Below are 17924 nucleotides of genomic sequence, written 5' to 3'. Positions count from 1 at the left end.
CAGCTGGATCTTTAGATTTCCTCCATCTCCTCTCAGCTGCCCTGAGATCAGTCCGATGTTCACGAAGGACTTCAGACAGCCAGGGGCTGGGTGGTGTAGTCTGTGCTGGTCTCGAGGAGAGAGGACAGATGTTGTCTAGACAGGTTGTTAAAGTAGAGCTAAGTGTGTCTGTGGCAGTGTTTACATCAAGCATGGAAAATACATTTATTGTGGGAAGAGAGGCAGAGACATCAGTGGAAAGGCGAGAGGGTGAGAGGGAACGGAGGTTACGGCGAAAGGAAACCAAAGGTGGGGTCGGTTTTACAATGGATGGCAGAATCATGTTGAATTGAACAAAGTAGTGATCAGAGACATGTAAAGGTGTAAAGGTAGTTATATACTGATATCTGACACCTGAACTGCTGACACTGATGCATGCGTGCGTGCTGCGTGGCTCTGGAATAATCCACAAGGTTCCCACTCAGCTTCTTACATTTGAGTCCCGCCTTCATCGATTTGATTGGCTATCTCAAATTACATTGACAAGTGGTTTTAGACTATGTATTATTTTTAAACCATTATGCTATTCCTGCAACAACTTAATGGCAATTAAACAGCAGTGCATAATGAATTGCAGAGAACAGCAACAAGGATATAAATTATTGGGGGGGCATATCTGAGTATTAGGGGGGACTTGTCTCAATGTATATTGTGGTTACGGCCCTGCCAGGACTGAAACATTTATTTCATTTCATTTTGAGAATGTGAACTGCGTGTGATAGAAGAAACTTATTTCATAACACACACCTGAACACAATTTTAACCAATAATGTACCTCTAAATTTTGGAATATTGGACCATAAAAGTCCTGCAGTGCTGGTCTGGGATCAATATTACATTGACATTGTAAGGCTCAGAATCTTTGCAACCATAGTTACCAAGAAATTGATCTTCAAGAAAAATCAGCACGTAGGTATTTAGGGGTCATTTGGGTAAATTGAATGGCCTGCTGAAAGAATTCTTCTATTTGGGAAAGATGGAGACAGGATTAAAAGATATCTTGGGTAAGTGTGAAATATTGTGAAAATGCAACATCTGCTGAAGCAGCTAAATAAAATTATCCAATCGACCCTAAAGATAAATCTTTCTTTCTTTAAAACTGCAAATATATAAATTATGTTCTCTCTGTCATCTTATTCACATTGTTACATTGACCTTAATGTTGGGTAGACCGAGTACAGTTGTAATGGAGTACAGTTGAAACAGTGAATATGTCCCTTCTAACGCAAGTCTGAACTTTCATTTTTTGTATGTAGATTCACATTAGTAACATTGTGTAGAGAATTTGAAGAGCATAGTCCACACTGACGAGAAATTATTAGAGAACATCTGTTTTAGGGGTTATTATTATTTTATTTTTATTTTATTTTATTACTACTCATTCAGTGTGAAAATGTTTTTATTTTTCTACCTTATATTAATGTATTTTGGGACATCCTAGGGAGTAAGGTCATGAAAAAAAGGTGATGTTACAACTGTTCACGATTCAAAAGAAACATGATGGCCAATGCTCCTTCTAAAGTTTTGTTAGCTTTTATTCAATCCGAAAGCTTAATTATGTTGTTTTACTTACTTATCTAAGTTAGACAGACAGATATGCAGACAGACATACAGATAGACATATAGATATAATTATGCAGAGTGAATTATTTTGTTAAGTATATTTAGTCCAAAAATATGATTGTAATTTTTATTGTTTTGGTTTGTTTGCACGTGTCTGCATTATACTCTGTATTTGTGCAGTGCAGCAAAAAACAAAAAGTCTTACAACTGTCCTCAGTCTAGCTTTAAATGTGACTATGATACTTAGCACATTAATAATGGTGGGCTAGCTGTGATGGAACGACTGCATGGTGATTATGTTATTTTTTAAACTGATTCTATGAGAAACTGAGACTAATATAAAACAGTCTTTATTTGGGTGGAAATGTCAAAAAAAGCCTTTTTTATTAGATAGATTTAATCTACCACATACTTTGTCCTTTATTTGTTGTTCCCACACACATCAAAGAGCATTTTCAATTACTAGATTGAGGCATTTACCTCAATCGGATATACTGTATACTGTATATTTGAAATGCTATTGAACATATTATTAGTAGTAGTAGTAGTGGTATTTCTGTTGTTGTTGCAGCCCATGTATAAACTGCATTTGACTGTTTTGTCAAAAAACATGCAATTTCCTCAATGCTCCTCCTCAACATTGTATCACCCTCATGACAGAGGAAAGTATATTTGCTGTCCCAAGTGAACTGAAAGGTTAATGTACCCAGGTCTTGTTTTTAACAACACATGTGGACAATATAGGGCATATACTTAGAGGTCATTGCTCTCATCCAGGGTTTGTTTGCTCTCTTTAGTTTCATGAAGCTATCATACTTTAAGTTTGGTATGGATTCTGATGTAATTCACATACTTTATTGTTTTTAAATCATATACAAGATGATCTTGTATTAGTACTATATAGTACTGCTATTATATAAGTAATTTCATAACTGTTAACCTTAGTTCCTGCCAGAAAACTTGAAAGATTTCTTGAATATGAAAATAAAATCTCATATCTGCCTTATTCAGAAGCTTTTTTTTTAATCTTACTTTTTAATGCAAGACTCAAATTTGAATTCAGATCTGGATTATTTTAGATTTGCCATAATAGCTTTGTGTGAGGTTGTGGGTGTAACCTTTAAAATGTTAACAAAAGCTGTTCTTGTAGGTTGCTGCCCATTATTTTCTCAAAGTTTGAGGCATTGAATCACTGCTGTCAACAAGTTTTAGTGAATGGTCGAAGTAACATGGCGAGCTGTCATGCCATATCATTGGGACCAAGGGAATGCCAGAGTCTTGTTTGCATTTAACCATTTACATAACTGTCTGTTTTTTCGCTAGTTAATTTTTGACCTAGCATACATTTGTCTCCATTAAAACTGCAATACAGAGGCAGTTCCTAATTTGAACTCATCTTTGAACACATTATAACCTGTGGTAAAATAAAATACCAAAAAATGAGGAACACAGCTCTCATTTTAATTTCTGCCTTAATAATCCCAGTTTTTGTTGCTGACAAAGGTAGGAAAAAAAGACTTCTTTTAAATTAGGTAATTTCGCATGTTGTATTTCCTCTGTTATACAAGAACGGAATATTTTAAAGATTCAGCCATCATATCTCTTCTGAGAGACAATATATCTCAATTTGAGTGTTTAATATAGATCTAGGAATCCTTTACAAGGATTTATGTTAATGTTGAGATAGACTTTTCAGAGTTAGAATAATATTCAGTACTAGTGATGTATAGGTAAATGTTTATTTTTGTGCTTATGCAACTTTCAATTGATCTTTGTATAATATTTGATCTCTGCAGGCAAGAATTATGCTAAAGAAAATGTTTGCCAAGTGCTCAGAACCACTGGAATTGATAAATTCAGAGAAATGCAAGTCAATTTTTTTCCCCTTTTCTCTAACAACCTTAGGTACAAAGTTCACAGATTTGTGCAATTGTATAGTCTGGGCTTCTGTATTTGTGCAAAATGTCTCTTAAGTTTGAGTTCAAATTTATAGTAATGCACAGTTCTGCTTTGGCTTTTCACTTATATACTTTCAGTAGACACAAATAAATTACCTGCATTTTTGTTAAATCTAATTAATGCAGATGTTATGAACGTGGTTTGCATGTCAACTGGCTTAACTCTCTTTTGATCCTCCACTAGGTTCACCATCCTGTACAGTCAAAAGTTCCCATATGGCACATTTGAGGAGGTGAATTGTGTGGCAGATGAAATGACAAAACTTGCAGAAAAATGCTGCAAAGATGATGCCAGTCCTGACTGCTATGACAAAGGAGTAAGTGATGAAAGATTATAAGAAAAGTATATCATCATTTACCCAACCTCATGCCATCCCAAATGTGTATGACTTTCTTTCTTCAGCAGAACACATGCAAAGCTATTTAGAAGAATATGTCAGCCCTGTAGGTCCTCACAATGCAAGTGAATGGTGGCTGGAACTTTGAAGGTCTAAAAAGGTCATCATAAAAGTAACCCTTATGGCTCCAGTGATATGATAGGTGTGAGTTGGAAACAGGTCAATATTTAAGTATTGTTTTATTATAAATCGCTTTCACTTTCACTTTCTTCCTCTTTTGTTTTTTTGCAATACACATCATTTTGCATACCACTGGGCAAGGAGAATAATTTATTGTAAAAAAGAACTTAAATATAGTTTGTTAGTTTTTTCCTCATCTTATCGCTCCTGTCACGATCCCTGGTTCTCTGTTCCGTGTTTTCCGTGTCACCGTCACCATGTTCCATTCTGTCATTGTGCGCACCTGACTCTCGTTTGTATCCTCATGTGTCTGTGTATTTAAACCCTGCCTGTTCCTCCATTACCTGGTCGATTGTTGAATGTTGATGTTCGCTTCCATGCCTGTCTTCCTGTGTTCCCAGTTCCTGTGTTTTTGTGTTTTGTTTTCATTTTGCCCATTGTGGTAGTTTAATTTGTTCTTGTCTGTTTATTTCCATTCTTGCTTATTAAACCTGCACGTAGATCCAAACTCCTTGTCTGCCTCTGTCTGCATTCGTAACAGCTCTTGAAGATATAGATTTAACCACTGGAGTCTTAGATTTAGCACAATGATGCTGTTTTCACAGGATTTTTCTACTTTTTTCTGAAAAATCTAATTCCATTAGTATTCATGCAGGTGACACAAGTTTATCAAATCTTTAAAGTATTTTTGAATAACTTAAAGCTGGACAATTGACCAAAGTCAAACTCAAATCATGTCAATGGCCCAAATATTATCTTAGACATTTGTCTGTAAATTATTGCAAATGAAGTTAATCAAGGTGGAATAATTAGGATATAGCTCTCACACCAAGTAGAAAAAGAAATGATTGGATGATATCCACCCAAATTGGTCTACCCATCCTGTGTCATTATGTAGCTAAGAACTAAACTTCAGATGCAGACTTTGGTTTCAAAGGAGTCTCTCACATTACAAATGCAAATAAAACAATTTTTTATTTGAAAATGGAGATAATAAAATGGATACTGACAGGAGGACATTCCAGCTCAATAATAATAACAATTTAACAAGCAACAGTCAAAAATACAGTGTGTGTTAGTTGGTGTAGGCACACAGTTCCTCACTGCTCCATTCATTGTATCAGTGTATTTTACTGTTGACAGCTTATATTTTATGTCATTAAAAAATAATTACTTCAACAGAATTTCCCCATCTGAACTCGTATTGCTTGCCTTGCATTTGCAGTTCTAAATACTAATGTTTCAGTGGCTTCAAACACTGTGATTTTCAGTTTCACAGAACACAGGATAGAACCAAGTGCCATTTATGTTTTCACATTTGGTCAATATAATAAACCATAAATTAAGCCACCATTAAACACTCCTCTGGAACAACACAAGGGCCATTGTTTCATGTACTGTATCTATGTGTACTGGAGCACAGCATATAATGGAGGGCCCCATTTCTGAATCCCAACTATGCCTCTGGAAGAGCACAGGGGCCCTTGAAATTCCATTGTTGTTTCATGATGACATGGACCAGGGTTCGTGTGATGTTTGTGCCACAGGGCCTCATGATCCTTTGGTCCAGCCCTGATTTTATTGTTAGCATTAATGGAACTCTGTGATGCGGTTTTTTTGGTCAGTGCTTTGCAGAGCTGTTGCTTTTATTTAAATTTTAAAACGAGATATAACTCAAACCTGCTATCCCAATACTGCTAGACACAGTTACATACAACCCATGATAAATTTATGTAAAATCTTTCTCCAAGGCCACAGAGATCTCTGAGAAGTCATGTGGAAAGGACTCTCCATTTCCTAAACATCCAGACATTGAGCAGTGCTGCACACTTCAGGGTCCTGAGAGGAAGCTTTGTTTGGCTTCTCTACGGTACACTAGTGATGAGCTGCCTTCCCTGCTGGAGCCCACAAATGAAGAGATCTGCACTCAGCACACAGAAGATGGCAAGAGCTATGCTGTCAGGTGAGTGTTTCTTTTTGCAGATGCCATATAACACATTAGAATCACTGTCCAGTCAAGGGTACAATAGTTTAGATTACTTAACGGCAATAAAAACAGATTTTAAATGAAGAGTGAATCTAAATATATTGGTCAGCCTTTGTGTGCTGTTTGACTACTTTAGCATATATAAAATTCACCATTTGAATGGTACTATCCAAATACAGAGTGGGTTGTAAAAGTCTGAGTGCACTTGTTTTTCTAATTTAATACAATCATTAATTCATGTATATAACCCCGGTTTCTGAGATGAAGGGAATGAGACATTGCTATGGGAAAGGTACTTTCCTCCAGGACCTGGTTGAAACCCTTGCACGATTGTACCCTTATATAATGTCAATCTTCAGATTGGCAATGGTGTTTGAGCCCCGCCCTTCAGGCGCGAACTTGGCCTATATAAGCATGTGCTCAATCACCATTACTTCCGATTTTACTGAGTGAGAGACAGAGGTTATTAGTCTTAGCTCATTTGTCTAAAGTAGTAGTGCGGCCAGCTTTTGCTATGTCTCGTTCCCTTCATCTTAGGGAACCACGGTTACATACATAACCGGATACGTTCCCTTTTGATTCAGTTCACTTCAAAATTGCTATAGGGAACAGAATCCTATCCCACAGCACTATGTGATGTTATACTCCCAGAGAAAAAACACTTAATCATAGATATTTATAAAGAGTCATGGGCCTGCAGGACGATGACTTGAATTGCATATTTTAAGCATGTATATACTGTATATACATATATATGTAGGCTATATATGTGTATATATATGAATCAATAACCCACGTTGAAGTACCTGATGGGAATGAATATAATCTGGGGATTTTATCTGTAATATTTATATATTACATGTAGTGTAATGGAGGTTACGTTGAGGTTGTAAATCACCATCCTGCTGCCAAACATACACTACCGGTCAAAACTTTTGAAATACTTCACTGAACTGTTTCTCATGATCCTAAAAATATTTTGATCTGAAGTCGTATGCTTAAATGTTTGAAATGAGTTTTGTAGACAAAAATATAATTGTGCCACCATATTAATTTATTTCATTATAAAACTAAAATGTAATAAAAAAACGTTTTTGAAATTGATAACATGCACAAATAATAAAGAAGAGCAGCCCATAAGTGCCCAACATAGATGGGAACTCCTTCAATACTGTTTAAAAAGCACCCCAGGTTGATACCCAAAGACGTTGGTTGACAAAAAGTCAAGAGTACATGTTTGCAAATTCTAGGCAATGGGTGACTACTTTGTTTTGATTTATTTTGGATTTTGTTTATTCACAAAATAATTCCCATAGTTCCATTTATGTTATTCCATAGCTTTGATGACTATTATTCAAAAATGTGAAAAAAAAAATATATATAATAAAGAATGAGTACATTTTTTTAAACTTTTGACCGGTAGTATATGTCCTGTAGGGACACACCTTTTGACCATGCCCATGATGATGCCAGGCCTCTAGCTGAATGTGCTTTGAACACGATAGGGCAATTTACGCTTTTCGACTCATATGTGAGGGCGATCACATCTACAATCCAGTGTGAGAGCCTTAGTTTGGAGACAGACATGCCTTTTGTGAGGCCACCATAACAAATAAAGAGCCGGTCCAACAGCCAAAACTGGCGGGTACGTTCAACAAATATGTGTAATGCCTGCTCCGGGCATAACAAATGCATTGACCGTTCATTGTCTGAATTAAAAAGAGGGGGTGGAAGGCTTGCTGAGCCCTGAAGGGTGTTGATAAAACCTTAGGCACGTATCCTTTTCTAGGTTTAATCATGGCTTTTGGACTGTTTGGTCCGAACTCCAGACATGAGCTGTAAGTTGATAGCGCCTGCAAGTCACCCACCCATTTAAATTAGGCCAGAGCTGTAGGTGCTACTGGTTGTTTAGATCAATCTTACTATCAGAAATAATTAATAATTCATATTTATTAATTATTAATTAATATTTAATTTAAATAATAGAATTTAACTAATTAAATTCTATCCTCGGGGCACCACTCTTTGACAAGAGAAAAATGATAGCAAGTTACTGATCGAGTCCCATAAAAATCTACCCTGAAGGTTGAGTATTTTAATCATGAATCAAAATAATCAAAAGGTTGAGGAACTAGTTAAATTATTGCCATACAAATCCAACAGTAATCTAATTAGAGTTTCTAACACCAATAAAATAACAGTACACTGAGGTAATATGGGAGTTCTTGATGTGGCAGAGGCTGGCTTCAACACAATATTCAAGCAAAAACAAACAGAATTACTTCTTATTATAATATAACAACATTTATTATAATCAAGCAGTAATGAACACAGCCAATACTATCTGAATATAACACAAAACATAACCAGGAAATCCTAACTAATCGTGTAGGTGTATATATGTGTGTGTGTATATATGAGAGAGAGAGAGAGAGAGAGAGAGAGAGAGAGAGAGAGAGAGAGAGTGGGGTTATCATTTGGTACAAAGAGACTTTAAAAAACAGCCTATCAATCATGAAAAAGACTCATCACATGTTTGGCTTAAACTTAAAAAAGGCATCATAGACTGTGATACAGACCTTTACATCTGTGCAGCCTACATACCTCCATCAGAGTCTCCGTACTACAAGGACAATCATTTTGACCAGCTTCAGACGGAAACCAGACAATTCCAGACTCAGGGAATGTGATGTTATGTGGGGATCTAAATGCAAGGACAGGTTCAGAACCGGACACTATAGATACCCACGGGAATAACCACATACTGAAAGCCAACACACATCTAACCCCCACCACTACAACACGGAACAATCCAGACAGTACAGTCAACAAAAATGGTAAGGAGTTATTGTGTCTCTGTCGAGGCCTGGGTCTGTATATGCTTGATGGTAGGATCCAAGGGGACTCTTTAGGTTGATTCACATACTGCTCAGCTCTTGGGGCTAGTGTAGTTGACTATGCCATTACAGACATGGACCCCTCCTACATACGTGCATTCACTGTCAGACCACAGTCTACCTTATCAGACCACTGTCAAATTAATGTGTTCCTAAAGTCAATCCAACACCATAGAACAGACCAAGAGCCCAGCAACCTGTTCAAACTAAATCCAACATACAAATGGTCCCCAAAATATGAGTCCGAATTCCTTAGTGCAATTAGCTCCAAAGAAATGTCCAACCTAATCAATAGATTTCAAACAACACAGTTTATGGCTAACAAGATCGACGTAAATTCTACAGTACAACAAATAAATGACATTTATTAAAGGTGCTCATTCAAAGCAAATTTACTCTGTACAAACAAGAAAACAAAACTTAAAACTAGGGATGAAATTTGGTTCGATAAAGAATGTAAAATTAAAAGAAAACTACTCAGACAGATCTCTAACCAAAAACATAGAGAGTCACACAAATCTGAAACCAGACAAAACTATTGTGAAGCACTCAGGGATTATAAAAATACAATACGCCACAAAAAGCAACAACACCTAAACCACACTCTTAATGAAATTGAAGACTCAATTAATAATAATCAGTTCTGGGAAAAATGGAACAGTCTGAATAAACAACACAGTCAGGACATAGCCATACAAAATGGAGAATTATGGAAAGACTATTTTAAAAACTTATTCAAAGAAATTTCTCCAGAAAATGTCACACCTGATCAGAAAAGCATGCAAAATAACTGAGTCAACTGGAATCTACAATAAAAAATAACCAAAACCCTTTAGACTATCAGATTAGCAGAGAAGAATTGGCAGATGCACTTAAGAAACTAAAACCCAGAAAAGGCATGTGTTCTAGACAACATTAGAACAGAAATGCTGAAACACAGTCCAGCAGTAATGCAGGAGGCCTTATTAAAACTCTTCAATCTGGTTCTGCAGTCTGGCTATTTCCCTGACACCTGGAGTATGGGCTTAATACACCCATTATATAAGAGCGGAGACAAATTCGACCCCAATAACCACTGAGGCATTTGTGTGAGCAGCAATCTGGGGAAAACCTTCTGCTGTATCCTGAACGCCCGGATACAGGCCTTCCTTACCAAGCACAATGTCTTGAGTAAGAGTCAGATTGGATTCCTACCAAACCACAGCACTACCGAACACATTCATACGCTACACACAATAGTCAACAGCAAGTGCATAAAAAATGCAAAGGCAAGATTTATGCATGCTTTGTTGATTTAAAAAAAGCATTCGATTCCATCTGGCATGATGGTCTATATTATAAAATTCTACAATCCGGCATTGGTGGTAAAACGTATGACACTATCAAATCTATGTATTCAGACAACAGGTGTGCAGTTAAAATTGGCAATAAAAGAACAGAATTTTTCTCTCAAGGGCGAGGAGTGAGACAGGGCTGCAGTTTGAGTCCAACTCTGTTCAACATTTACATTAATGAGTTAGCAGTGCTACTGGAACAATCTGCAACACCCGGTCTTACTCTAAATCATTCTGAAGTTAAATTTCTTCTCTATGCAGATTATCTGGTGCTGCTGTCAGCTACTGCACAAGGGCTACAGCAGCACCTGGACCTGCTGGAGAACTACTGTCAGAACTGGGCCCTGACAGTCAATCTGAAAAAAACTAAAATTATGATTTTCCAGAAAAAAGACAGATTACAGGACACCAGATACACATTCACTCTGGGGAACACTGCAATAGAACACACCTGACACTACGACTACCTCGGTCTAAAAATTAGTGCTTCAGGGGGTTTTGGTCTGGCAGTGAATGCACTAAAAGAGAAAGCTAGAAGAGCATTCTATGCTATTAAGGGCAAATTTACCCAAGTTGACATTCCTGTAACAATCTGGTGTAAGATCTTTGATAGTATTATAATGCCTATTGCTCTGTACGGAAGTGAGGTTTGGGGTCCCCTCTGTATGGCAGATTACTCGAGATGGGACAAACACCCCATAGAATCCCTGCATGCAGAATTCTGTAGAAACATTCTAAGAGTTCAGAGAAGAACACCTACTAAATGCATGCTGGGCCAAACTAGGCAGATACCCCCTTTGAAAAACAATCCCTCAAATTTTGGACACACCTAAATTCAAGTTCCCCTAACACACTGCAACATGAAGCCCTTAAAACCCAAGAGCTGAAGCCTAAAACCAGTCCCCTTTGTCAGCTGGCTCTGAAACTCACAAACCCACTAACAACTAACAAACACCAGTTTCAGACCAGCACTGCTGAACAAAACCAGATCATAATAAACCAAATCATAAAAGAAAGCAAAAATTATATTTGTACCATTGGGAAAATGAAAGTAAAAACCAAAGCAAATTGGAATGTTATCAGGCACTAAACAGAACATATAAGCTGGCAGAATATCTGCACATTGTAAGAGATCCAAAACAGAGATGGATCCTCACCAAATACAGACTCAGTGATCACAGTCTGAACATAGAAAAAGGCTGACACAGACAAACATGGCTTCCAAAGGAAGAACGAGTCTGTGCTCACTGTGACACGGGTGAGGTCGAGACAGAGACACACTTTCTCCTTCACTGTGAGAAATTTACAGAGTTGAGAGAGAGATACCTCCATAAACTCGCACACCTCATGCCACAGTTTTCCAGTTTGGAAGAAACCGATCAGATGCTGGTGTTACTGGGGAGGACCATCATGCATCAGTTGCAGCTAAATTAAATTACTGCCTTACTGTACTTTATTCACAGTGCTTTTATTCTTATGTTTATAATGTTGTGCTAAATGCATATTCTATTTTATATTGTATAGTGTATATTGTTATTATAGTTTTTATTTTATTTGATTCATTACCTGACACCTTATTTTAATTCTATCTTATCATTATTATTTGTCTTGTCATTATCTGTTTTGTGTATTAATGCTTTGGCAATATTGTATGTAAACACAATCATGCCAATAAAGTACATTTAAATTGAAAATTGAAAATTAAGAGAGAGAGAGAGAGAGAGAGAGAGAGAGAGATACAAAGAAAGCAAAATGGCAGACTAAATTCAAAATGGAGGACTAGATCCAAAATTGATGACTAAATCCAAAATGGAGGCCTTAATCCAAAATGGAGGACCAGGTCCAAAATGGAGGACTATATCAAAAGGGCGGAGCCAAAGATAATTTGAAAGTGGAAGGGAAGGAGAAAAGAAAGATGGCTGGATCAGTTCCAGAGCAGTGGAGCTGATGTCACATGAGATTGGAAATTAGCCGGCACACAAAGGAACTGATGAAACAGATGGGAGAATTTGAAACACCAGCCTGAGTCGGACATAAACTGTGGCGCCGCTCACTCTTTGAATATCAGTGAGAGAGAGAGAGAGAGAGCGAGCAAACAAAATGGTGCATTAAATCCAATTGAGGGTGATCGCTCATAACTGCGGGACTGAATTACTAGTTCAGATCACTCAACAAAACAACATTTCACCCAAAAATTATGATCTCTCAAATCAAAACAGTCATCAGTCATTAATTCTGATTAGTTCCGGCTGGTTCGATGTGCTCCATACAGGGGCCACACGTGTAGGTTCCAGAGCTCTGGCTGGGGATACCAAATCGTGTCTTGGGCTTGTGAAAGGAGGTCCCTCCTCAGTGGTATTTTCCACGGGGCGCCGCAACTAACAGAACCATTTCCTTACTGCCTTCCCTGATTTTGCTGATTACGGAGTGAAGAAGGCATACCGGGGGAAATATATACTTACATTTCGCAGGCCATTTGTGGGCCAACACGTCAACTCCCAGCAGGGCTTGGGACATGCATTCTCCATGGAGGTGAATAGGTTGATTTCCGCTTTGCTGAATATTTCCCACATCCTTAGAACCTCCTGAGGGTCTTCACTCTTCTGGTAATGGTCTCTCGTGCAACAACAGGTATGCTCCGTGATTCAGACAGCCTGGAATATGTTGCGCGTAGACAGTGGAGATGACACCTGCTCCACTGGAGGAGGCGTTTTGTCATGCTCAACAATTGCAGTGACTGGACTCCACCCTAGGAATTTATGTACACTACCATTGTCATGTTGTCTGAAAGAACCAGGAAGTGGCGATTCACAATGTCGTTAACGAATGTCTCAAGTGCTAGAAATACAGCCAGCAGTTCTAGGCGGTTGATATGCCATAAGCGTCTTGCATCTGTCCAGGTATCAAAAGCCGGCCAGCCATCGCACGCCACGCCCATCCATCATGTTGGACGCATTCGTGGTCACCACTTTTCATCTGAATACTTGAATCAGCATGACCCCTTGTTGATAGAAAGCTGGAGCTGTCTAAGGTGCTAAAACAGCCAGACAGGGGCGAGTTACTGTGGCACCAAGCATGTTGCGGTATATGTAGTCTGAGCCAATACCAGAGAGGTCTCATGTGTAACAGACCTAACGTTATTATGGTGGATGCTGCTGCCATGAAACCCAGTATATCTTCCCCAGTTTGAACTGAGTCAGACACTGACGAATGGCTTGAACAAGTTCACCCGTGAGGTCTGTTTTTTCAGATGGCAAAGAAATAAGTCTCTGTGTTCATTCAGAACAGTCTCTGATTGGGCTAGCATAAGCCAGTCGTTGAGGTAATTCAATCCGCGCACACCGTTCATCTTCAATGGGACAAGTGTCGCATTGATACATTTCGTAAATGTATGGGGAGACAGAAAAAATCAGAATGGAACGACTTTGATATGCAGTTTCCTCAAATGCAAAACTGCCTGTGATGCAGCGCAATGGGTACATGAAAGTACGTATCCTTATGGTCTATTGATGCAAACCAGTCCCCTGGATGGATGTGTGATAAGATCTGTTTCTGAGTTAACATTTTGAATCGGCGTGTGTGTGTGTGTGTGTGTGTGTGTGTGTGTGTGTGTGTGTGTGTGTGTGTGTGTGTGAGAGAGAGAGGAGCGTGAAGAGGAAAATAGTGCCAAGTCTATCATGGCGCGAAGCTCTTTAAATACTGCTGGATCATGGCATTGCTCATTTTAATCCTTGAGGAACTTGTCTTGAAAGACCTGGAGCGCAGATCCAGCTTGGTCTGCTACTAATATATATATATATATATATATATATATATATATATATATATATGCCTTTCCAACCAGTGTGGATGTCAGTCGATGTGGTTTGGATGGATGTGTTGGGTGGGATGGGATTTCCATTCCATGGCAGAGTTCAGGCAAAGATGGGCCGCGACCACCAGTTCCACAGAGGGAAACCTGGTATACATATTTTTCATCCACTAGATCCACGGAGGTGAGGACAGCCGTCCCTCCAACCTAGGTGTGTGAAGATTAGGGCACATGCCAGGTCTTTGCAAGCTCTTTATGGAGCGCCGGTAAGAACGAAGTGTGTCTTCAGGCTGCGGTCTGCTGATGGCGGCCGGACTGCAAGAACCATTCATCCAAATGGAATTTCTCCAACTTTTCGCCATCCCCATCAACAGTGCCGCCAAACATGATTACACTGTGTGCTCCAATGGCGGGCTAAAGGTCATCCAGGTTGTTTGTAATGCAGCGGTGAAGACACTACATCTGATGCTCAGAAGGCTCATGTTGGCCTTCCTGAGGTCTTCCTCAAAATCATCTATCAACAATTATATCATCCAAATAGGCGGTGGCATATGCCATATATGGCCTGAGAATTTTATACATGAGATGCTGGAACGTGGCGGGGGCCCCGAAAAAACAAACAAATGGAATAGCAGGGGAGATGGGGGGGGGGGGGTGAGACCCCCCTAAGCATGGGGAAAGCTGGGAATCTGACTGCCCAACCTCCAGGGGGCAGGAATGGGATGGAAATAGGAGGGGCAGAAGTAGGGTTTGGTGATAAGTGAGAGAGACTCCGGATCAGTGCTTCCCGGAAAAGCTGTCATGTAAGATCAAGGCAGGCTTCTGGATTGTCAGCCGGCCCTTTTTTCAAATGGGTGACCGGCTGGAAAGTCGATGTGGGCTCCGGGGCCTCCTGAGCAACCCCCACTTGTCTGATTATGCTCCCAAACGCTTGCCGGTCCTCCGCTTGTACCTGGAGCAGGAGTTGAAAATGCTGCTCCTGCCCCAGCCGCAGCTCGACAAGGGCCTGATGCTGGTTCTGCTGGACACCATTCCCTCTCTCTTGCAAACAAAAACACAAGCATGCCCCCCTCACCACAATGTTATAAACTGGCAGCCGCAGTCACCATTCACATTCATTGTGTTAAAAAAAAAAAATCAATAAATGTGAATGGTGACTAAGGCTAATATTCTGCCTCACATCTCCTTTTGTCTTCTACAGAAGAAAGTTCTTGGGAGTATATCCCCTTAGTAAACACAATATTCATGTCACATTGTTAGAAAAGTATCTCCCACAAAAACTATGTATATCTGCATTGCTTACACGAATTTCAACATTTTGCATTTTCTCTTGAAATGTCATTAGTATCATGTACCAATTACAACACCTTAGAAAAATCACTGGCTATTTAGTTCCACTGAATAGCCATGATTTTTTTTCAAAGCCACTCTAAAATATAGCATGATTATAGGATGAAACTCTTATTTGCCAAATTACTCAAGTGAGTTATGATGACCTCTCTTTGTTAGTCTCAAACTCTTGGAAAGAAGCTGTATCGGATGTGTTTTCAGCAACACTGGAAAGAGCTGTTCTGCAAACCAAAACTTTCCTATTATATTTTCTTCAAGTCACAATACATTAGCAATGGGAAATTCAGAAACTCAAATGTCAGTTCAATTGTGATCAACAAAATGAGACCAGAGTAATAAGCTGTGATTTTTATTCTTTTTTTTTTTTCAGAATGTGTTCCAGGAAATCTAAAAAAAATTGAAACAGGTTGAACAAAAAAACATAACATGCAATTAAAAAGAAAATAAATATATGGTTGTGCATCTTTAAGACACCAACCAAATGTAAGTGTTTTCAATAGTGGTCTCCTACAGTACTTTTGAACCACACAGTTTTCACAAGTGCACATCTGAACTATACATCGGTCTTAGGGAAAAATTGCGGGTTTTGTGGCTAGGATGCTCAGTTAGTTCAGAGTCATCATGAAGGGTTATATGGGTGTTCTCAGGACTTAAAGCACAGAAAGCAAAAGACACTCCTGAAGGTCATTGCCAACATGGTGTGCATAAAAATGCTTTAAATAGTGGGAAATGCTGAAACGAACAGAAATGGGTCAACCATGAAAGACATAGTACATACTCAACACGTGCACAGCAAAAAGGGGAGCCTCATGCAATGGTGAGCCCAGGGGCCTCACGGTACAATGATGTGGCCCTGGGTATGCAGGTAGAAAGCTTTCTGAAAGACATTTCCATGCGTTACAAACTTCCATGTGTTCTGCATGAATTTGTACCCAATTGTAATTCTGTAATTTCTAATCCTGCATGTTGCTTTTAGTGAGGTTCCAATATGTATTTGAGCTGTGATAGCCTAATTTCAAGTTTTTATATTTGCCAGGAGGTCAAGTTAAGACTTTATCCATGTAATACTGAGGGTCTGGCGAATAGGAGTTTAGAACCGAAATGCAGCAGGTTTATCAAGTAAATGAAAATTAAAAGCTATAAAGTTCAAAATGAAATGAGACACACTTCCTAGCGACCTCTAGTGGCGCTAGGGAAAATGTTCCAAATATTACAGACCCCCCATCTAAGGAGCGGCTCCTCAAGCTCCTTAGCACATTAAAAAAAAACAATATAGTTATTAGTTTATAGGAGGAGCAGGAGGCAGAGGCCCAGGGGGTGAAGCCGCAGGAGGTGAAGCCACAGAGGGCTCAGGAGATAGAGATACAGGAGGCAAGGGCTCAGAGGTTAGAGCAGCTGGGGCTCCGAGAGCAAGGCACTAGGGAGCAAGGCAGCTGGGAACTGGAGGTTTCAAAGGGCAGAGCCATGGGAGACATGGGGGCGGAGCCATGAAAGACTCAGTCACAGGGGGCTGGACAGGCTCGTCGACATCCTCCATGGCCGGGAGCGCTGGCAGCGACTGGGGGGAAAGGCCTTCGTGGCCGGGAGCGCTGGCAGCGACTGGGGGGAAAGGCCTCCGTGGCCGGGAGCGCTGGCAGCGACTGGGGGGAACGGCCTCCGTGGCCGGGAGCGCTGGCAGCGACTGGGGGGGAACGGCCTCCGTGGCCGGGAGCGCTGGCAGCGACTGGGGGGGAACGGCCTCCGTGGCCGGGAGCGCTGGCAGCGACTGGGGAGCGGCCTCCGTGGCCGGGGCGCTGGCAGCGACTGGGGGAACGGCCTCCGTGGCCGGGAGCGCTGGCAGCGACTGGGGGGGAACGGCCTCCGTGGCCGTGAGCGCTGGCAGCGACTGGGGGGGAACGGCCTCCGTGGCCGGGAGCGCTGGCAGCGACTGGGGGGGAACGGCCTCCGTGGCCGGGAGCGCTGGCAGCGACTGGGGGGGAACGGCCTCCGTGGCCGGGAGCGCTGGCAGCGACTGGGGGAACGGCCTCCGTGGCCGGGAGCACTGGCAGCGACTGGGGGAACGGCAGGAGCCCTTCTCCTCTTCCAGATGGCCGGGAGCACTGCTGTGGGAATGGCCTCCATGGCCGAGGACACTGGCACTTGGATGGATGAGGCTTCAGGCACTGGCTCTGGTACGGACGTGTAATTTGGCAGGTGTGGGCGCTGGCCCGGTGACCATGGCAAGTGTGGGCGCTGCCTCATTTACCGTGGCAGACGTGGGTGCTGGCTCGTTGACCGTGGCAGACATGATGGAGGACACTGGCATGGCAGCTGCCAAGGAAGGGATGACCTCCTTATCCTCCACTCTTACAGTAAATGACCAACCACTGGCAACAGGGTGTTGTTGATGTATTATGCCAGAGTTCAAGGGATCCCACCACAGAGCAGCATAGAGTAAACTGGCTCATTTACTCCCGCAAGAAAAGAA

The 17924-nt window shown here is 40.7% G+C and overlaps 1 protein-coding gene across 1 annotated transcript in view; it reads left to right on the top strand.

The window, feature by feature from the left end:
* The first annotated feature begins 2956 nt into the window (after positions 1 to 2956).
* The window catches only part of gc (GC vitamin D binding protein), a 36186-nt gene continuing 21218 nt past the window's right edge, over positions 2957 to 17924 (top strand). The window contains exons 1-4 of the mRNA XM_052093421.1: positions 2957 to 3105; positions 3399 to 3468; positions 3745 to 3877; positions 5830 to 6041. Of these exons, the coding sequence (XP_051949381.1) occupies positions 3042 to 3105; positions 3399 to 3468; positions 3745 to 3877; positions 5830 to 6041 (479 nt within the window). The 5' untranslated portion in view covers positions 2957 to 3041. The remainder of the gene's footprint in view (positions 3106 to 3398; positions 3469 to 3744; positions 3878 to 5829; positions 6042 to 17924) is intronic.

The sequence above is a fragment of the Xyrauchen texanus genome, chromosome 3 (genome assembly GCF_025860055.1).
Source record: "Xyrauchen texanus isolate HMW12.3.18 chromosome 3, RBS_HiC_50CHRs, whole genome shotgun sequence".
In the NCBI taxonomy this organism is placed as follows: Eukaryota; Metazoa; Chordata; class Actinopteri; order Cypriniformes; family Catostomidae; genus Xyrauchen; species Xyrauchen texanus.
This window is presented reverse-complemented; position numbering and strand designations above follow the sequence as displayed.